Source organism: Bombus pyrosoma, linkage group LG9 (genome assembly GCF_014825855.1).
Source record: "Bombus pyrosoma isolate SC7728 linkage group LG9, ASM1482585v1, whole genome shotgun sequence".
Classification (NCBI taxonomy): domain Eukaryota; kingdom Metazoa; phylum Arthropoda; class Insecta; order Hymenoptera; family Apidae; genus Bombus; species Bombus pyrosoma.
Genome location: NC_057778.1, coordinates 8,367,698 through 8,388,551, shown reverse-complemented (window position 1 = coordinate 8,388,551; position 20,854 = coordinate 8,367,698). Strand labels below are relative to the sequence as shown.

Genomic DNA, 20,854 nt, shown 5'->3' with positions numbered 1-20,854 from the left:
AACGAGTACACCGCCTGTGAATTGAATTTTTTTTTTTGACTAGAGACGTTCGATTTAGAGTCGATCTTATAAAGTTTCTGCTCTCTTTGTTTTATATACGGTCAATAAAAATAGAATTTCTTCGAAGGTAGAAAAATATTTATTTGAGGTAATAAATAAAACTGGTATATACATCATTCGATCGAAAAATCGTACGCAATTAACAAAAAAAAAAAAAGGCAAACATATCGAAAATGTTAATTCGATGTGGCATGTTAATGGCATGTCGATGCTGCGAATAAAAAATGTATGAAATCGCATTAACCTATATAAATATAAAGTAGTATAAAAGCACGAATAGTTGCCCGTTTATCCCACCTCGTGTGAAAAGTAAAACCCCGACTATCTTTATACGTATAACATTGGAAATACCTTTTACCAATAATACCAAAGATTTATAAGTTGAAAAGAAAAAAAGCAAAAAATTAGTAATATTTAGAATACTTCAGACAACCGAAGAAAGTCCAACTTGCCAACTCTACATTCATACAACTAGTCATTGAAAGGATAGAAAGATAGTACTAAAATTTGCGGATACACGAAGCGCAGCTGCGTCCATCACATGTACGAAGACATCGTATTTCGTTATTCTTGAATCATGTCAGCGCGATCTCGATACGATGTCATGGCCCCTTACTTCTCCAACTTCTCGGGTTCTCTTTTCCGCGTGGGTAAACAGTCAGTCTCGATACGAAAAAGCAAGCTACGATTAACGAAGAACAAGATCAACGTCATTTCCATATTTGGGTCGGTTTCGTTTGAGCATAGGTCGGCGCGTAGCTCCACGGATAAGTTGGTAACGTCGGCTTAGGTACCTGATATGCGACGTTCGGGTAATAGTAGAACGGATAAACCGGTTTGATGGGTTTGTATAGAAGTGAATTGATTACCGCCGTTTGCAATCCGTACGACGGATGTGTCGTTGACGGAGTTTGTACTGGATGCACGTGCGTCGACGTTGGAGGGAGCACCGGTTGCAAAGGACTTACTGGATGAAGAGGCGTTACCACTGGATGAAGCGGAGTTGCAACAGGATGTACAGGAAGTGGCGCGGTACTAACTGGCGGAGGTGAAGGAGCATTTGGTCGATTCGTCGAAGAAGGTGACGGAGTTGTAGAAACCGTGGATGGTTTAGTTCCAGGTTTCTGACTAGGATCTGTGGGAATGGGTAGTCCAAAATGTGTAGGAAAAGATGCTGATGGTTGAACGGATGCGATGGCACCGGGTGCAAAGAAAGTAGGACCGTAAGTCGGTACGTTCGATGCGAAAGCTGCGCCGGCGATTAAAGTAGGAACGAATCCACCGTAAACGGGAACTCCTGGACTGGATGGCGATAGGGGTGGCGCAGGTACGGAAGAACCGACTTGCGATGTCCCATCGCCTTTAGCAGCCTGAGGAGGCTGCACGGTTGTGGTCGTTGTCGTTGTAGTGGTAGTTGGAGGCTGAATAGTTGTCGACAGTCCGTAGCTAAGCGGAAACCCCGGACTGATTGCTGTCCCTGGCAAAAAAGGTGATTGATTGAAAGCTGTATTTCCAGAGCCCAAGTTTACGGTATTCTGTTGTGTATTTAAACCGTGAATCTTCATTCGCTGTCCAAGGGAAGCCAGAAGATCTTGATTCTGAACGAAGCTCGGCTGATTTTGAGCGTACCTTCCTGCTGCATCTGCATTTTGGGCCTGATTCTGAGTTACGAGCGCTCGCTGTAATTGAGCAATCAATCTGTCCTTTTCGAGAGATTGTATTTGCTCTAGAGTTTCTTGGGCGCTAAGAGTTCCAGACGCATATGACGGCAGAGGTCCTGGGAAACTTTGCGGACTTTGCAAATTGCTCTCGAAATTTTGAAACTGACCATTCGGATTCTGAACTTGATTGTTGTGGCCTAAGAATTGATCGGCGTGTGGTGCAAAGTCTTGTTCGTTCGGGGGCGCGCCATAAAGTTGTTGTATCGCTTGAGCATTTTGCGTTAAGAACAGCGTCGCATCCGAGATCTGTCCTTGCGGTTGTACGATGCTCTGACTTTGGACGTTTAATGACTGACCTTGACCACCACCATTAGAATTCTGTGCTGCTTGGAACGGGGAAAAAGCTTGCGGTGCGGAATAACCAGGTAACCTTTGATTCTGCGGCGGTAAGTAATTGGCCGAGTGAGTCGCGAAAGGTTCATCGTTTTGAGTGGATATTGGATTCGGTTCGACGAAATCGACCTGTCTAATTGGACTCGGTACTTCTTGTTCCAGCAAACCACTAGGACGACCATCAAAGTTGTTCGAATGTTGTTGACTGAAATGACCCTGGAATTGCAATTTATCTCGGTGCTGTTGACTGTGTGATGCCGGTCTTATTGGAGATGAATTCTGATAACCCGGTGGTCCGTATTTGGTAATAGGTCTATTTATTTGTGCAGGATGTCTATTAACGATACGTCCTCTGTGGCCGGATTGCCCGACTTGGAAACGGGCTCTCGAAGCTAATGCAAAACTGTCCGGCCTCCTATACGAATATCCCGAATCTCTCTTTTTTTGAACTTCCGACTCTTTGGTTTCGGCATCGCTATCCCCCTCGCCAAGATCTACCAACTCCAATTTCGTAATTTCTGTCTTTTCTTCAGTATCTTCGGCTTCAGTTTTCGCTGTGACACATAATAAGCTCGTAACCAGTAGACACGTTATCTAAAATAATATAACAATTAGCGCATTAACTATATAAATCACGAAACTGTGTCACATCACTTACACATATAGGAACGTAATTGTTGAAAATTTGGTTTGTGTTTACAAATGCAGTATACTTACTAAAAGGAACTTCATGTTTGTAATTCAATCGCACTTATCACTACACTAATCGGACGTTCCTACGCTAGAATAGTAATTGCCGCAGGTTTCTTCGGTATGTAATCAGAGTACTTTAAGTAAAACTAATTTCTTCAAGGATGGACAGGCTCGCACCGACTAAGACCACGGCCATACCTGCACATGTATAAATACAGTCGGGTCGCGACCATTCACGAATTACAATAGACTTTCTTGCTGGCTTTCATCGATCGCACTTAGGCAATGCTGTTACGGATTGGTGATGTTACACATATCGATGTAGAGTATTGTCTTCTCCTGACTATTCAAATATTTGATCGGCTTAACATACTTTTTTCCAATGAAACGCGTCAAGTTAAACAACGAATGCAAAGTAACACTCATAAGAGGAAAATTGAATCGCTTAAGAACAATTTTATGCAACTAACGACGAAATCAGTTTCGTGAAATCTATATTCGAGGTCATTAGCGAGAACTATACAAGTGAGAAAGACGCACGAGCTTCCGTCGTGTCTTAATGGTTCTGATACACGATTCTGTACGTGCAATTTAGTACGAACAATTCAACCTTAGCCGTATCTTCGTTTCAGACTTTCTTGCATAAATCTTACGCTGTCTTTGCTATGCCGTCTCTAAATCTAAATGCTGTTTTTGCAGAAAGGAAACGCAACGTCGCTCCAACTTCCGTTCGCTCCCTCAAAAATATACTTATGGAGAATAACGCTTGTATGTATCATTCGCATCACGTCCTTATTCTCCGAAGCGTTCGAAGCCTTCATAGCCTCAGTGAAAGTACTTAAAACCGTCAAGTCCCAAAGAATACGGAATAAGTATTCGTTTATCGTGATATATTCGTATTGTGTAATTCCTGATTATACGTAAGTCACGCGTGCTCGAATTCTTTGAAATGTTTCAAACGTCGCTTTCAGTTACCCATTTCGATTTATCAAAAGTATCTCGATTAGATAACACGATCTGTGTACTATAGAGTATCATATAATCATAGATTCACGAATTTCTGGTTTCCAAGATTCGCCCTTAAAATTCATCGCGTCCCATTTTTATCAATTTGCATAGCATTTATCGACTAGCGAAGGAATCGCGATATGGCGCATTCTTTATACATGCACGCGTTTATTAGTAATAGACGGAAACAATGTGCCGACGCCAACATCGGGCATAGCTTCGTTTCGCTATTCTAATGACTTGATAACTATCCCTGCATAACTATGACTGCATAACTATAACTGCATAACTATCCCAAATGACGCTCAAATTGCAACGCCAAACTGCATCCGATGATGTCATTTGTTGCTACTTGCTGTTCCCTGTGACAGGAAGTCTACTGTGTGACAATGCACCAACGTAACGACAATGTAACATGCATTTTTATATTAGAGATGAAGCCATAGGTGCATATTTAATAAGATCGTATTGTGAATCATATACTGCCATAGGATACATTGTGTCTATATTAAAAGCAGAATTTAAATCATCGATTGCTTATAGATTGGATCGAATATTATTTTCCACGTACATTCGTTAATACAGTTCCAGTAACTGTAGTTAGATGATTCGTCATTATACTAAATATATGGGGAAAATAATGCTGAACATGTATAAATTGAATTGTATTCTGTATTTAACATTGTAACATATAACAAAGTATCGTATTTAACATGAGTATGCCGAAACACGTGTACATTGGAAATTACATTCAAGAATAGTGGTGAGCGCGCTGAATGTTAACATCGGAACACATTTTGTTTAGCTTTTATCCTGGGCTTATTTAAACTAATGTGGCGTAAACGATTCAGTTAAAAATCCTTGCAATTGCCATTATCGTTTCCTTAGTCTTAATTACGAACATCCCATGGTGTTAGCTTTAAACCATGTGATTTAACCCAGATAGTAAGAGTTGTAGTAGTAAGGGTACGAGCGGTAGGCATAGGGCAGGCTGTAACTAGCACTGTAGGTAATTGGTGCTGCAGCATAAGAAGTGTATGCAACTGGTGCAACTGGTGCAACTGGTGCAGTGTAGCTCAGCAATAGGCCTCTCTTGTCTCTTGGTGCCTCCGCAGCTTCTGCGTTTGACAGCTGTTCAATCTTTTCAGGTTCTGCTGGTTTCTCTGCAGCGAAGGCTACAGCGAACAGAGCCAAGAGAACGATAGCCTGAAAATAAATAGCAATAATTTAGTATTTATATCGATAGTTTTCCTTCGCGAATATGCAATCTCAGTTTGCTGATTCGATTGCAATTGATAAGTGAATGAAAATTGGAAGAGAATCACGACTCTATGATATTTTATTTAATTATATCTTATTTTCCGTTTTAGTAATCAAAAGTTTTAGTAAATCGGCATTGTCCTTATGCTTATAAGAGCAACTGAATTCTATGCGTTATTGAATCGCTGCAAACTATACGTTTTCCATAGAATATATTTAATTTTCCAGCTACTAGGATACCTATATTTTGTCAAACCACAGTGCGGTCATAATTTCAATTCACGACACATGTCTTTGCTGCATTCGCAAAACAGCAAACGTTGAATAAAGAGAAATGAAATTATACAATGCTTTTATTAAACGTTTGTTACGTAGAAGCGTAATTATTTTACTTACAACGAAGCACTTCATTGTTGATAGGTTTGGTAGATCTTTGGAGATCAGCTCGTGTGTTGAACTGGGAGTGAATGATGCTCTTGCTTTTTGGTGGATACCTTTATATACCTGACGAGCGGATTGTCCTATGCGCGTCACTCACCGATTGATCAATGTACGAGGACACGCGTATCGTACGTGTATCAAGCGTGTGTGCGTGAGCTGGTGGATGTTGCACGGGGTTGTTACACGTCCTATTGTTTACGGAGTCACATACGTAACCTGTGTAAGTACGTGTGCTGTCAACGTTGTCGGAGACGACGAGGTCTGCTAAGGAATCTCGTTCACGTATTCCCGAAGCAATCCCGTGTAAGTACAACCTCTGATGCACGGCACGCGGGTGAAGCAAGGGACCTTGGCAATCGGCCAAATACGAACGAAAGTGTTTTACGTTTACCTCATACGACGTAATAACTCTTCTTTACGTCGTGATATAATTGTAACAAGTTCTCTGAACTTTAACGACTGTAATATGTAACTTTGAATAAAACTAGAAAAAAAATGAGAAAGTTTCTTTTCGATATTGAGAGTACCGGACAACTATACCGTAATAATAAGAATGTCAATACATTTTATTTGTCAACGATTTAAGGAAAAATATTTTTAAACAAGTTCTTTCTGCAACATTTGGCGAATAAAAACAATAAATCATATGAAGGAAAAACGACATTATCTGATACATGGAATATTTATAATGCACAACCATCGCCTTCATGAGCGGTAAAGAACATCTTGGTTACGATTTTGCACGATATTGAGATTATAGATATGTTTAATTGAAACGCATAATTTTTATATGCTATTCCTACAAAAAATGAAGATTGTAAATGTTTTGTTAAAAAGTAGAGTTTAGACTGGATTATATAGTGTGACATTAGATCCAGAAATGAAGAAAGAAATGAAATACATAAATAATCAAAATAATACGTTTTGCGACAATGCAATACGGTCGATTGATTATAATAGATACCGTAAGGATCGAATTCGAAATCAAACGCACCTCACGATCGAAGGGCATGCCCTTGACGATTTGAATTTAAATTTCGGGGGAAATCCCGGTCATTGCCTAACGTCCTCTACGACGCATGCGTATTGCCAGGCTTTGCTAAATCGGTGGGTGACCGTTTGCATACCGATTCCACCGGTATTTTGAATTCATCTGCATTTTCTGCGAATAGTGATTCCTTCGACCATTTTTTTTATCTGTTTCCATTCAAATCTGGTAGAAACAAAAAATCCCATTTCGGGAACCTAAATTGGTAAAAAACTTCGTGTTCTCATAATATTGGATCCGGTTCTCTGGTCGACCTGATTGCATATGCACAAACATAATTATAAGAAATGTAAAATTATACGTGTTTACGTATAGAGTAACACTTTTTTCAAATAAACTATTATAATTTAATGATGTGATAGTTGACTGCGAATTGAAATTTCAAGGCCAAAAAAATGAAAATAGTCCTCATCAATCTCTTATTATCAGATTTCTTTTAGAAAGGCAGATATTTGTGTTCTTTTTATTATTTTAAATATTACATTTAGAAAGATTATCTTTGTCTGCGTATGTAGCGTATCAAAATAATTCATTCGATAAATTTACTAATTATTTGTACATATCATATGTATCTGTAATATTTGACGGGAATGCTTCGTATTGTACTAAAAAATTTTATAATTTACATTCATCGTTTTAAACGCTTACACGAATGAAGGAAATGGGAACGCGGCACGTTTTTGCTTAATTAATAATCTCGGTGCAATTTATTCGTCTTTGCGGCTTCGCTTTCAAATCCTTCTTGGGAACACGATATCGATACCTTGCTAATATTTTCTCATGAATTTTAATGTAACGAATTTAATTACAGCCAAGAACCTATTATAGGTATTTCATAGAAGAATAGATGTATGAAAAAGGGTACAAATAAAAATAATAATTCAATTACATAGCTTTATTTATTACGTATTACACACATAAGTGTACATATATTAATAACACAGATATAATTTACATTACATTTTCCATAGTAATATCCCTCTTGATAATCTGTAACATAAGAAGGTATTGTTTTAATATGCTCTTTTTATTTCAAAGATCAACAGATACGTATTAGACACTTTCAGATAGAGCTAATGGAATTTCAATCATTAAAATCATATCAATTTTATTCATCATTAAAATGACATAGTTGAAAAGTTATGTATTTTTTAAATTAAATATTTACCTATATCTCAAGATCTGTAGATTCATCCAAATTTTCTTGTTTAAGGTACAAAGCGCTTTCTGTAAAAAGAAAACTTTCTTATTTTCTTCAGAGGACAAATATTATATTTAAAAATATCTTTTGTTCTCAGAGGTAGTGACGAAATATGCGTATATATATCATAAAAAATCAAAAACATCTACAAATACATCATTGAAATGGGAAATTAATATTTATATTAAAAGTTACATAAGAAACACTCACTGGTTTAAGAAACGCAAATATCCCGATACTTCAAAAACATTTATGACTAGTTACATTCAACTCTTATTAATCGCAGATCCAGCAATTAACACTCTGTAACAAAAAGAAAAACAACGTTACAATAAAATCGGTATTTATTACATTGCATATTTAATATCGTCAAAAAGTTATCAGATAGGAGCGAAAGACATATAAGTAATTCTACATTCTAGATCAGTTGAACTATGAACTCATCATAAATTTTATTTATTCTGAATCAAAATATTTTTAATATTTCACATTCTATAGAAAAAAATATAATGTGGTCGTAATTTTAGAGGTGATATAGTCTGATGTATAACACATTCTACGTGAAACTTCTATATCTCTTTTCCTTGACTTCCAATTTTTTATTTAATTCACTAACATGTGTTTACTTTATCGCACAATTAATTTCACGATCATATTACATTTCATCCAGGTAAAAGAAAAATGCTACTACTTACAGGTGCCATATTGCTGTAATCATTTTCATTGAGTCATACAACCACTCTGAAACAAAACAAATATATGCTGATTTAAAAACTTTCAAGCAATAAGATATTTTATATATTTAGTCTGAAATTATCAGATAGGAGCGAAAGACATTTAAATAGTTCTTCATTCTAAATCGGCTGAACTATAAATTCATCATAAATTTTTATTCCAAATCAAAATATTCTTAACATTTTACATTCTACAGAAAAGATATAATATTGTCGTAATTTTAGAAGGGATACAGATTAATGTATCACAAATTCAACGTAATTCTATATCTTCTAAACGTCCATATCTCTTTTCCTGAACTTACGATCTTTTATTTAATTCACTCAAAATATGTTTACGTCATTGCGTGATTAATTTTAAAATCATATGACATTTCATGCAGACAAAAGAAATTACTCACATATGTAATATTGTAGTGTAGTTACACCCATTCAGCCATATAACTGCTCTGAAACACATATACATATATTGATATGAAAATTCTTAAGCAAGTAAATATTTTATTTATTTCTCATGAAGTTATCAGATAGGAGCGAAAGACATTTAAGTAACTCTTCATTCTAAATCAGTTGAACTATGAACTCATCATTTGTACATTAAAGATAGTCCTTTTTAATAACCAACGAAGACATACCATTATTATTAAGACTTCTCAAATTTTCCTTGTACAAAAATTCTTGGTACATCTATTTTTTCTTTCAAATTTATAGTACGTCTTTGTACGTAACTGCATGATAAAACTTTAAAGCCAATTGATTCAAATAAGTTTAATACTTCTTCCTCTGAAAAATAATACGTCCTGAAATGAGATATTGACATTAACTTTGTTGTCAAACATGATATATTTTGAACGTAACATTAATTCGTGATACGTTGAAAAATGTAAATAAATTTTACCTAGTTCCATCTTGTCGCATATATAGATTTTCACTGATTTTGTGACCAGGTTTAAATCTTAATTGAGCCATATCATACAGACCATAGTCTCTAAAAAGCACTATCCCTCCAATATCAAGAACGTTATACAAGTTTTTCACAACTCTAAAATATTATAATTTTTAATAAATCGGCAACAATTGCCGTAAAGTAAAAAATTACGTATAGAGTATAGCTCACGTTCTAAAATTTGTTGGATTAATAGCCGACAATACAAATATTAATGTTACTATATTCACCGAGTAATCCACCTCGCGAAAACAATTTTCTGTCGTAATATCAGTTTGGAAAATGTTCATATTTTTTGGATCATATAATATATGTTTCTGCAAAGAATAAGAGTGTGAGGCACTTAATCGTACAGACACATTAATTAGAGAATTAATAAATATGTACCTTTGTTAACTCCACGGCTCTAGGAGAAAGATCACAGGCAAATATCATTTTAAACTTCAATCCATCTTCGATCAATGGATATATGAAATTTCCAACACCGCATCCGACTTCTAGAAGGATCTTTTGATCGTCTTCCGTACCCAAGCCTAGCAATTCATGGAACTCTCTGGTAGTCCAGTGTCTATCTTTAAAGAATCTAGTATCGTTTCGTTTATAAAACAAGTCCCAATGCTTTTTAGCATCTTTTTCCAGTTGATTAGCCCGAAATTCAGAAACTAATCGCGAATTTTGCGCCTGCATTTTCTCGATTTCCTCTTGAGTGAGTTTCTTCGCCACGTGGCCTACATATTCACTATTCTTTACAGATTCAGCCATTTTCCCAAACTTTGTCGTAATAAAAATTTTGTGAATTGAAAAGCAGTGTAAATTTCTTAAAAACCTCTTTGAATTTACAAGTGTACCTTGTCGTAATTAGATGAAACATCTACGCGGGTATAAAGAAACGGTTATTGAAGCCAAACAATCACTCAATAAAACAACCTCCCACCTTCGAGTCCCAAAAGGAAATGAACGAAGAACGTGCCGGTGCTGAACATGCGTAACATGGATATCTCCCCACCACGTCATGCGCTAGAATAATCTGCGTAGACTAGTGACATCAGGACGGCCATCTTATATACTAGGGAAATTTATACTCTAAAATCCCTAAGCACTGTCATTCTTTTGCAAGAAATGGGATATTAGTACGATTATAATGCATACGATAATTGTAGAATTAGGAAAAACGTATCATTATTGTGCTAAACAGTTTTTGTACCGTTTCCTGAATATACTATTATATTACCCTATTATTAATATTTTCCTAATATTACGTATTCATCAAAATTTTAATATCTCGCAATGTTTTATTCGAATAACATCTCCTAATTAATGTAACATTGATCTCGTTGTTTTAATTTCTTGAGTTTAATTTAACTTTATAAGACAATGAACATCATTAGTATGAATTCCACGCATGAACTTATTCGATAAATTAATATTCGGTCGCCGTACGAAACGAATATTTTCTGACTGCGTACAGCATTGTCACACGATGACACAGTGCTGAAAGGGGTTAATCGTGACTGAAATTTATACGATGATTGTACTATTTCGTTTAGGATTTGTAATTGCTCTATAAAATTCATTGTAGATAAGAAATATCAAATGTTTATGGACGACAAAGATAATCATCATCAGATACGTACTTGTTCAAATTTCATTGGCATGGATGGCATCGAAAGTGCATGCGATAAAATAAGATACTTTATTAACAACAATGCCATTTACTGCACCAACCCCTCGAATAGTAATTGTTATCTTCGTGAAATCAATAATAAACTCTCTAATACTCTGTTAATTCCATAATTTAGATCTTCCATTATTATATTTCCGTTGTTGCTTCATCATTTATCGTATTATGATTTGCAAATACCTCATAATTTGCAAAAAGAACGAGGTCAAAGGAAAATTAATCGATCAAGTAGTATGTAGGTCATTGCGGACCAGAATTTTGTAGAGGGCTTGACGGAAGATATGACGATAGATTAACTGAATGAAATGAAAAACACGTTCCGCAACTCGTAGTCGTTAGTGCTTCTTCGAATAATGTATTTGGTGGCTTCTATAAATTTAGAAATAATTGATATCTTTTTTCAAGAGGACGTCTCAGAGATGTTTAAAGCTGCTAACACGTTGAGGAATGTTGCAAGAAATGCACATATTAAGAATGATTAAAGAAAAAAGTATTATTTCGCTATAAAAGAGATCAAGATATTAAGCGAATCTTTTTTTGTCGATGCTGCATATTACGCCTACCTAGTGAGTTTCTCTGATCCACGTAATTTCAAATCCTACCGACGCGACATTCTCATTAAGCCACCAGTAAGCCATCATTTTTTCCCCACAAAATTGATTACGTGACCATGTCTTCAGAAATCCTGTCGCCACATTCTATTTTATTTTGTGCGGGGAAAACGAGTAAAAGACGATCCACCATATCTGCGTGGCAATAAAAGAGAAAAGTCGTAAACCTGCTTTACTTTAAGCAAATTAAAATGAATTTTTTCCTAAATCGCTGAAGTCCCTTGCCGTAAATTTACGTATTCCGTATTTCAGCGTAACCGGAACAAGTGTTTTTACGTAATATAAAGAAATTTCTCCGCGTTCGTCACTTTCCTTTACAGTGAAACACGAAGTTGACATCACATAAGTAATAATTCAGTCATTCTCAAACTAATTTGAAAAACTCGTGATTTATTTGAAGAAAATTCGAGGCACGTTAAACAGCCCGTTCTTTAGAAATTAACATCGACGGAGGTGTAGGCAATTGAAAGTCGAAGAGCATTGAGGAGCGATAGACACGGACACATAATTGTAGGCGCGGCGAAGATGCTTCGACCGTGCCTTTTCCATTTGTCGAGACAGCCAACGTCGAAGCATCTTATACCGTTCGTCCTCGTGGGCATTCCAAGCGGGAATTCTCGAAAGCCAGTTGTGCCGTAGAAACACGCGTCGGGGCCTGCCGCTCGCCGGTACTTTCGAGTGCTCGTAAATCCGCTGTTTTCTCGCTTTGTGTTGTTTTCGAGTGTGCCGAATTTTCTTGACAAGAGGCCATCGAATACCAAAGTGACGTGACTAAGTACGTGACCTCGACGTCCACAACTCTTCTGTCAAATTCAAGTAAGCGTTGCTTTTCACTCAATATATTTATTATTATTTTTTTATTGAGAATATTGCCACTTTAATAAATAGAAATATTAAGAAATGTTCGTGTTAAATCACAATATCTCGATATCACAAAATCTTTTCGTTTACTTCTTTATAGTGTCTGTCCAGTGACATATTCAAATTTCAAGGAAATATATCCATGTATATGATCGCATTTGTTTCGCATATCTAAGAGCTTTAACGAGCAAATCTATCGTCGAACATAGTTATTAAAATTACTCTTAAATATATCAAACGTGGTGAGAATGGCAGGTCAATAAAGATTTTACGATTAATATTATACTCGTCTCATCTACAATTGCAATGAAGCGATAAATTGATTAAGGATGAAGCAGAGCGTGAATCGAGAAACCGAGTGGCGCGTAACATGTAAAAAATTATATAGTAAAACATGGACATTAAACGATCATTGTAAGCCGTTCTTTATGCGTTCGGGCAAAAATATTGTAAGCGATATATGTACATATTATTAACTTATCTTGTTTTTCGAAAGTCGAGCGAGACCATCTGTTTATTTTTACTTATTTTTTAGTAACATAGTTTCTTTTTTTATAAAAAATTGTAAAAACTTCTGAACTCTCGCAAATGTTGCAACTATTTACATTGTTGATCGACCAAACATCTTAGCAACCGTCTCGTTCCGTTGACGCCAGCAGCGATAATCGGAGGTTTCGAAGCGGAAGCAACGATCTTCGCTTAACAACTAATCGAAACAAAGAGTTGTTCGTGCAACGCTGCAACGATACTTTCGTTCGTAGAAGCTTACAGAATTCTCATTTAGTTCGCATGAAGGTGTAGAATCCGATAAATGTTGGCGCAGAAATATGCAAGCTTAAATAGATTCGTGTTTGTTTTAACGATTACGATAAGAAAATTTCAGTCGTTGGAAATTTATGCATACAAAAAGGGGAACTACAGTGCCACGCAATTTTTCTCGTTCCTCGATGGCCAAATCGTATTCAGCTTTCCAATTAACTGCAGGAAAAGTGCTTGGCCTAAACTTTCTAAGCGGGTATCGTGGCATGTGGTCGCTAATATATGAATGAGATGTCAGTACGTACACGTCCGCAAGGTGCGAGCTCGTCAAATCAAGTTCCAAGGATTCGCGATATCGTTATATAATTGCCACGGCTGACGTCACGTATCGGTTTAGTTAGACCACTTGCGTAACCAATAACTTAATCTATTTAGGCTTTTTCACTACTTTCGCACGGACAATTTAACGTCGGGAAACTTTTTCTTCAATTGATCTTCAGCTATAAGCATTGCATAGTTACGTAACATATACGGAAGAGCAAAGTGCCACGTAAACATTGCGATGATTATCATGCAAATAGCAGCCGAATGATATTTGCGGATCGCAAGCATTTAACTTTTCCACGCGGTCACTCGCGGTCAACATGGAGTACCGTTGCACGTTTATCTGTACTGTTGGATGTATCTACGCAACTGTTAGTTGCCGCTGCTTACACGGCGATGTACGGTTTCAGCGCTGCGAATGCCAGTCCTTCGCTAATATTTCTTACGATCATAAAGAAAATAGCCGCCTGGTTGCCCAGGAAACTCCGTTAAATCGCGCGCTAAGCTTCGTGCTTTCCTCGAACGATTCGAGCACGGACTAGGTTAATTCTCTAGCGGGATTCAACCGCCTACATAAAAATAGCGGGAACCACGATGCATATGTACATATTAATTTGAATATTTCATGCTCGGAGGACGAGAGAATATTCCGATTCCGCGATCGCCAAGTTTTAATAACCGCGTATAACTTTCGACATATTCGAGCGTTTTCGTTGGAATTATTTTAGTAAGATTTCTATCGGTCAGGTAATGGAACGTTGCAATGTTCCATCGCGCGGGCGCAGAGAGCCCAGGATTGTTGGGCAAGATTCTAGATCAGAAGGAGCACACGGAGGAGAGGCCAAGCCTCTAATCGATATTTCTACATTCCCATCGAAATTAGTACGAGCGAATAAACTCCTGCAATTCGATAATGCGACCACGAAATGTGATTCGTCCGTACATACCATAGATACGAAGGTCCAGACCCATTCTGACCGTCTCGATACTTGTGTATTGCCGCTTCTAAACGCGTGTCTAGAACACCCATATACGTGTAATTCGTGTAACTCCCAACATTCCAGCTGGTGCATACCTCACGCAGCATTAGCGATTAATAGACATGACATAGCAGCTTATTGGCATGACATCACGATCGTAGTTGCCGTTTGATAAAGAAAGTAGCAAAGTAGACGTCCTTTTTTAAGCTTCAGCTCACAACTGACGTTATCTTTTTTATATCCATCTCGGTTTCGATACAGAACGAAAGGTGTAAATAATCTCGTTTCAGTGTAACAGCGATAAAGCAATAAAACAGTTTTTCCCGATAACGAAAATATTTTATGGATCTACCGAACGAGCTAATTTGCAAATAAATGTCAACTCGACTTGCCTTTTACTTCGTTTCGCTCGAATGAAATTGTGGGAGCGTATAATTATTAATGATATTGCTAATTTATAATATTAAGTCAAAAGAAGAAGAATAATTTATTTTACGAACCTTGAATTTTATCTACCTTTCTAGATAAAATGTATACGATGTCTGTGCATCCCTGCAAATTCCTATCATTTATGCAGCACGTGAGTTTAAATATTGACACTTGCTTTCTCTCTTAAATCGAAAAAATTCTCCACACTATTTTCACGCGTATAATGTTTTCTTTTAGTTACAAATTTCAAATGCTACGCATACTCTCCTGCTTATCTCCTGAATAACGCGAACAATTATTTTACCGACTTAATAAGGTTTGAACTCTGTGCTAACTGATTGATAAATTAATTAAGAAAAAATAGAAAGGAAATAAAAACTGAACGTTTCACCGAGAGTTAGGTTGTAAAAAAACAGATGCGGTATTTGAGAGATCTTGGATAAGCTTCCATAATTTCGTAGCACCTGTCTTTCAGGCAGGTTTCTTTCTGTACCTGCATTCCAGAGAAAGTTAACCGCCATGATTTGGCACGCAATCGAGGCGCACAAACAAACTTGTTCGTGCGTATATGTATTTCCATTGCCTTCTCATCTGGAGCTCTGTATACACGAAGATTCTTTAAAAAATTGCAGGTGTTTATAAACTAAAGACAGTTTCTCTTTTCAGATTAAGATATTTCATGCATCCATACGTTATTCGTAAAAGCGGAATACGCGCAATTTTATAGCAAATGCATCAATTTTAAATATATTCGGACTTTTCATTACTAGCACAGCGAGGCGCGATCACATGTAACAAAAATAATGCATCAGTTGCAATCAATGGTACCAATGGAAGCGTTCGAAAGTATTAATTCTGGTCACATGGTATTTCCGTTAGCTTTTAGATGACAAAAATATAATTTATCATGTGTAATCGGCATGCACTTTCCTCAAATAATTTGCATCAGCCAGTGAACTCTCATATTCCGTTTGAAATCGAAGCTTATCATTGAAAACCAAATCTCTCTGAATACTCCGGGCATCAGCCGAGTGTAATTTTCAACGATACGCTTTCTAGGTATATTGTTCGATACAAGAGGTGAGCATTTGCGGCTACTCGCGCGCGGAAACTCGAGATTTTTACGAGCCCTAGAGGAGAGACGATTCCGATACGTGACCATTTTCATGAATGGATAACTGACACGAAAGTCGACCGACAGTTCAAATCGGTTTCATTCCAAATAAATTATGCTCGCGAATTACTTTAAGAAATTACTTTGCAAAAATCGATGAATATTTGATCAGCGATTTTCATGATTGTGAAATTTGAAAGTGACTTATGTTCAACTTTACGAATCAAAACAAAGTTTGTTGCAACGATGACGATCGATGGTCAGCTGTGAAGAAAAATAGAAGCGGCTTTAAACCACGCCTCGCTGAACTCAGATACACTTTAGAAAGGCGAGTCATTGCGTTGAGCAAAAACCTTTCCATCGCCCTTCACTTTTCGCGGGAAAAACAGAATTTGCGATGTGTTTCGCCGTGATACCCTCGCGTAGACACGTTCCCGACGTTATTGAATCATTACAATTTATTGCATTAAATTTCAAATACGAGTTCTTCCTTTCTATGATTTCGTTCGCGAAAACTTCCTTGATTTTACGGTTAGAAATCTCTCCAACTAACAGGTACCTTTTCATGAATAATTTGAGGAAAAATTATTTATAAACGACTTACTGCAATTATTTCGTCGCAAATAAGTGAAATCTCCGTTTTCTATTTTCTGTATTATTAACCGTATAATGGAAACAAAAGGTATCTTTAATTGAATTCCATCCAACGTGTATGTACCTGTTAGTTAAAAAGGCTTTTAGTATTGGGAAACTCCACAACATTTTGCACCATATCGAAAAAAAATATTGCCGTGAAATCTTTTTGATAAAATTTTTTAGAATATCGTTATATCGTCAAATTGTTATCAAAGAATTCAATTACAGAGTGAAACATGAAAATAGACTTTCTAAAAGAAAAAGAAATTCAAGTTCTTCGTTATTCTGAAAATATGGAAGTTAACGAGAAAAATGATATTCTTTGCATAGAAATGCATCGGAGAATTGATTTCTAATTTATTTACTTTCACGTTGTTATTATAAAATGACATTACTCTCGACTACATTAAGATGTAGTCGAGAAATATATTTTATCTCAGGAGATAGTTAGACTACATAATGTCTCACCGGTATGAAATACTACTGCGAGATGTCAGTAATCGATGAAAACACCGAGGCCATCAGCAATTCTTTATGGAATGAAATAACACGATCGGCTGACAATACGCGTGAAAATCCTTGATTTGTTGTATCGTCGCTGTCCGACCATTTCGCAGCAATTTCGTTGTCGCGGGTCTAGGTTAAATATACTATGCCTTATGGCATCATTATTGATTGATCGGCTGTCAACGGCATTCGTGCACAGAATTACGCTTCGCGGTGGATTTATACGGGTTGCGTGCCGCTATCGAAAACGTTGATACAAATAATATCGATGTGTACGGAGTAAATTCATCGTAGAAAGATATTGTGCAATGAGATTGAAATTTTAACATCATGTAATCGAACGGACCAAATTTATAAAATTCCGTAAACATTATGGAACGTAAGAGGCGCGGATGTCATCCACGTTCTCATTAAGTTCGATGACTCGAAGTCCGTAGGTTTGTCAATTAATGTTGCAGATGTGAGAAAATACTGATGTAATTTTCCCTAGCATATTTATCCTTGAACTACGTATTCAAACGTAGTTAATACATAGTATGTTTCGAATGATGCGAAGTGGTGAAATCGAGGTTGTAAATATATTAGTATGTGAAACTGCAATATGAAATTTAGCGCTAAGTTGTACCATAACAGCTATGAGAAACTATTTCGACGCATTGCGGAAGTGGAATGATCCGTGTGATCTGGCTTGAATTGTACCGTAATAGAGATGTAACTTCTGCTTTGCAGATTGAATATTACCTGGCAGGATGGATGCTGAGACTGGGGCCATTTTGGCCCTACAAATATTAGCTCTCTGTTCGATAGCCGCTGCCCTGTTGGCCTACCTAATGCGGCAATCGAGGAACGCCACCGACGAGTACGAGACTCGTAACAAACTTCATGTACTCGTGACCAGCTGCGATACATCCGTAGGCCTGCAGATCGCCCTTGCACTTTACGAAGCTGGTTACAAGGTAATACCCGTTGTGTTTCCATACTTTGCGCGATCATTTTTCTTTCTAAAGAAATTAACGACGATATTACATAGAAATATCCTTTTTGTAAGCTGGATCATTTGTCGCACAGGTATTTGCTGGTCTATTGGATCCTTCTGGAAATTCGCCATCAATGAAAATCGTAAGGGCGATAGAACAACAGAAAGAAAGGGAGGAGGATCCGACGAACACAGTTCAAGGGAACACACAAGATCCGGAAATACGTGCTCGCGGTCGAATCGTACCGTTGGAGTTGGACTCAACGAGGGAGGACAGTTTACGCGCTTGTTTGGATGCAGTTAGGGCGAAACTTCCGGCTGGCGAAGATGGCAAGCGATTGTCGATTTAATGCGAAGATCGAACACGCTCCATGCTTTTATTGGATCCCGGTCATTTTTTTCATAGTTCTATTCGTTACAATCTCAATTACAAAGTACTGAACTTATTCTCGCCGATAGTTTCGAGTCATATTTCGAAAGAAAAGTTGAAGACCCTTTAACGAATATCTCTAGCCGCTGTCGAATGAACAGATGGGATACTTAATTAACCAAAAATCGTGTTATCTTGAAGGAAAGTTAATTAAGTTTCGCACGGTGTTCGAGTTTTGTTTCAGAAACTTCTCGCACTACCGTTCATCAATGGCCAGCTGTGTGCTCCAGGCTATTCATTTCGACTTTAAGTCGCTACCGTGTTATTTAATTATACGAATCTAAAGGCGCGTGCGAAATTTTATAAAGAATATTTAAGTTATGCTAAAATTTCAAATTGAAATTGTAGCCTGAGATATAAATGATAACATCGACGTAAGATCGGAAATTTCTTTCGCAATGATTTCCGTCAGTTATTCGTCTCGATATAACACTCACCGAGTTCCATCGTATAGCTAGGACACGAAGAAAATGGATCACATATAACAGAGATGCATGGAATAGAGCTTTCAAATTTACTAACCGCAAAGATTCGATAGCTATCAAATTTTTCGATTTCCTAGAAAGTGCTTGGTTGAAAAGAACAAATCCAAGCTACGGCTACTGGCAATCGCTCGTCGAAGGAAATGAATCAATTTCAATTCATATTTCTTGCTTTCCATATCTTCGCAAACATCGGTTTATAACGCAATTATATTAGACTCGATACTTCGATATATATCGTTCCTCCTGTTTTTTCAGTATTCTTTCTCTAGCAAATTCTTCAAGCAGATCGTAGTTTTCATTGCTAAGGTCCCATTAGCTTTCGACATCTGTATTAGATCTGGTAAAAATTTCGCAAGGACGCAATTCCATCTTCGCTGTATCTGTCGCGTTGTCCAAACTCTCTATTTTACACTGATGTTCCAACTTTGTTCGATTACAGGTCTCTGGGCAATCGTGTACACTGGCGGTTTGGCCTTATCAGGTGCCATAGAGAGACAACCGAGTTCCGCGTGGGAATCGATGTTACGACATAACTTAGTGGCGCCACTTAGGACGGCGAGAATGTTCATTCCTCTATTGCGCGTAAAAAGAGGTCTGTTTCAATTTTAAATTTGAAAACATACACGCAAGATCTTCTATCCCATAGCAAGTTATAAAGAACGTATTTCTTTCGAAGGACGCATCATTCTCTTGGGCGATTCCACGACAAGCTACGGTACCAAAATTGGAACAGGACTGGTAGCGTACAGTGCGTCCAGAAAAGCCGTAGAAGGAGCTGCAGAAGCATTAAAAAGCGAACTACAATCCTCCGGGGTTGACGTCGTTCTCCTTAGACCGCCACCCGTGAATCCTCTTATACTTTACAATTCACCTGTTCTCAAGACGTAAGATTCCAAATGTTATATCATAGTAACTTGTAACACTCCAATACAACGGTACAGCGTGCACTTTGACATCAAAGTTTTCGATTTCGACAGTCGATATCTTTAAAGCTAAAGTAAGAAATGCTTTTATTTTCAGCTCCGACGTAGAGTCTGGAATAATATCTTCCGAGGGAACATGGACCGCGCCTGTATCTACACATGCCATTCAAAACTCATTAATCCCTGCACTAACGTCACCTTGCCCACGTATTTCTTACGACATGGTTGTCAAGACGAGGCTCTTCTGTAGATAAACCAATTTTCAATTAATGGATGTTAACGTATACGCAAACTTTAATTAGTATTACGTGAAATTAAGTATCAGTCACTAATACCTTGTAAGACTAATGTTTGTTATCTTAACATCGGTAAATTTTACACTAGATTCACCTTAACCTTTTAATTTTAAATCATCTTGTTAGATGTATCGATGCGCGAGAGGCTTACATTTTCAAGGATATGTACAGTTTTGTAATTAATACAATGTTAACAAAAACCTGTAATTAATTTCAAAGTCTCCTTTGTTGTCTCCTTCCGATTATAATTTCAAACATTGACATTACAGATGCAGAAAGTTTTCCCAGTCAATAAACTGAAATCAAATAACTTCTGTTCAAATATATGTACATGGCACGTTGGTATTGTAAATTATTTAGTTCCTATTACATAGTTGGTAATCACCAGAAACTATGT

The 20,854-nt window shown here is 37.1% G+C and overlaps 4 protein-coding genes and 3 non-coding genes across 10 annotated transcripts; 1 reads left to right on the top strand and 6 right to left on the bottom strand.

The window, feature by feature from the left end:
- Positions 1-770: 770 nt before the first annotated feature.
- Positions 771-2,846, bottom strand: LOC122570639 (mediator of RNA polymerase II transcription subunit 15-like). Its single transcript, XM_043733212.1, has 2 exons — positions 2,832-2,846; positions 771-2,708 (listed from the first exon to the last, which is right to left on the bottom strand). Exons 1-2 carry the CDS (start codon positions 2,844-2,846, stop codon positions 771-773), a joined length of 1,953 nt encoding a protein of 650 aa, XP_043589147.1.
- Positions 2,847-4,469: 1,623 nt separating this feature from the next.
- On the bottom strand, positions 4,470-5,703 carry LOC122570464. The gene is made up of 2 exons (XM_043732792.1): positions 5,472-5,703; positions 4,470-5,021 (listed from the first exon to the last, which is right to left on the bottom strand). Exons 1-2 carry the CDS (start codon positions 5,484-5,486, stop codon positions 4,749-4,751), a joined length of 288 nt encoding a protein of 95 aa, XP_043588727.1. The 5' UTR covers positions 5,487-5,703; the 3' UTR covers positions 4,470-4,748.
- A 1,741-nt stretch (positions 5,704-7,444) lies between these two features.
- Positions 7,445-10,396, bottom strand: LOC122570487 (tRNA N(3)-methylcytidine methyltransferase METTL6). 4 transcript variants are annotated; one of them, XM_043732856.1, is made up of 10 exons: positions 10,294-10,390; positions 9,833-10,216; positions 9,617-9,762; positions 9,398-9,541; positions 9,135-9,299; positions 8,901-8,948; positions 8,461-8,506; positions 7,976-8,068; positions 7,733-7,791; positions 7,445-7,554 (listed from the first exon to the last, which is right to left on the bottom strand). In XM_043732856.1, exons 2-5 carry the CDS (start codon positions 10,205-10,207, stop codon positions 9,143-9,145), a joined length of 822 nt encoding a protein of 273 aa, XP_043588791.1. In that variant the 5' UTR covers positions 10,208-10,216; positions 10,294-10,390; the 3' UTR covers positions 7,445-7,554; positions 7,733-7,791; positions 7,976-8,068; positions 8,461-8,506; positions 8,901-8,948; positions 9,135-9,142. The 4 variants fall into 4 exon arrangements, with proteins under 4 accessions (XP_043588791.1, XP_043588793.1, XP_043588794.1 ...); XM_043732858.1 differs by having other exon boundaries at positions 9,135-9,282; positions 9,833-10,396; XM_043732859.1 differs by having other exon boundaries at positions 8,901-8,943; positions 9,135-9,282; positions 9,833-10,396.
- LOC122571281 lies at positions 8,138-8,220 on the bottom strand. The gene has a single exon (XR_006318016.1). It is a non-coding gene; the product is annotated as a small nucleolar RNA snR60/Z15/Z230/Z193/J17 (small nucleolar RNA).
- LOC122571275 lies at positions 8,573-8,657 on the bottom strand. The gene has a single exon (XR_006318011.1). It is a non-coding gene; the product is annotated as a small nucleolar RNA snR60/Z15/Z230/Z193/J17 (small nucleolar RNA).
- On the bottom strand, positions 9,016-9,098 carry LOC122571276. Its single transcript, XR_006318012.1, has one exon. It is a non-coding gene; the product is annotated as a small nucleolar RNA snR60/Z15/Z230/Z193/J17 (small nucleolar RNA).
- Positions 10,397-10,795: 399 nt separating the features above from the next.
- On the top strand, positions 10,796-20,615 carry LOC122570485 (D-beta-hydroxybutyrate dehydrogenase, mitochondrial). Its single transcript, XM_043732853.1, has 6 exons — positions 10,796-12,553; positions 18,077-18,303; positions 18,416-18,653; positions 19,678-19,830; positions 19,915-20,122; positions 20,259-20,615. Exons 2-6 carry the CDS (start codon positions 18,097-18,099, stop codon positions 20,413-20,415), a joined length of 963 nt encoding a protein of 320 aa, XP_043588788.1. The 5' UTR covers positions 10,796-12,553; positions 18,077-18,096; the 3' UTR covers positions 20,416-20,615.
- Positions 20,616-20,854: the final 239 nt, after the last annotated feature.

Coding starts and splice junctions, on each gene's coding strand:
- LOC122570485 (XM_043732853.1), top strand. CDS start 18,097: ATGGATGCTGAGACTGGGGCCATTTTGGCCCTACAAATATTAGCTCTC. Junction 19,831..19,914: donor TCTATTGCGCGTAAAAAGAG/GTCTGTTTCAAT, acceptor TTTCTTTCGAAG/GACGCATCATTCTCTTGGGC. Junction 20,123..20,258: donor AATTCACCTGTTCTCAAGAC/GTAAGATTCCAA, acceptor TTTTATTTTCAG/CTCCGACGTAGAGTCTGGAA.
- LOC122570487 (XM_043732857.1), bottom strand. CDS start 10,207: ATGGCTGAATCTGTAAAGAATAGTGAATATGTAGGCCACGTGGCGAAG. Junction 9,763..9,832: donor GAGCCGTGGAGTTAACAAAG/GTACATATTTAT, acceptor TATTCTTTGCAG/AAACATATATTATATGATCC. Junction 9,542..9,616: donor AATCCAACAAATTTTAGAAC/GTGAGCTATACT, acceptor ATAATATTTTAG/AGTTGTGAAAAACTTGTATA.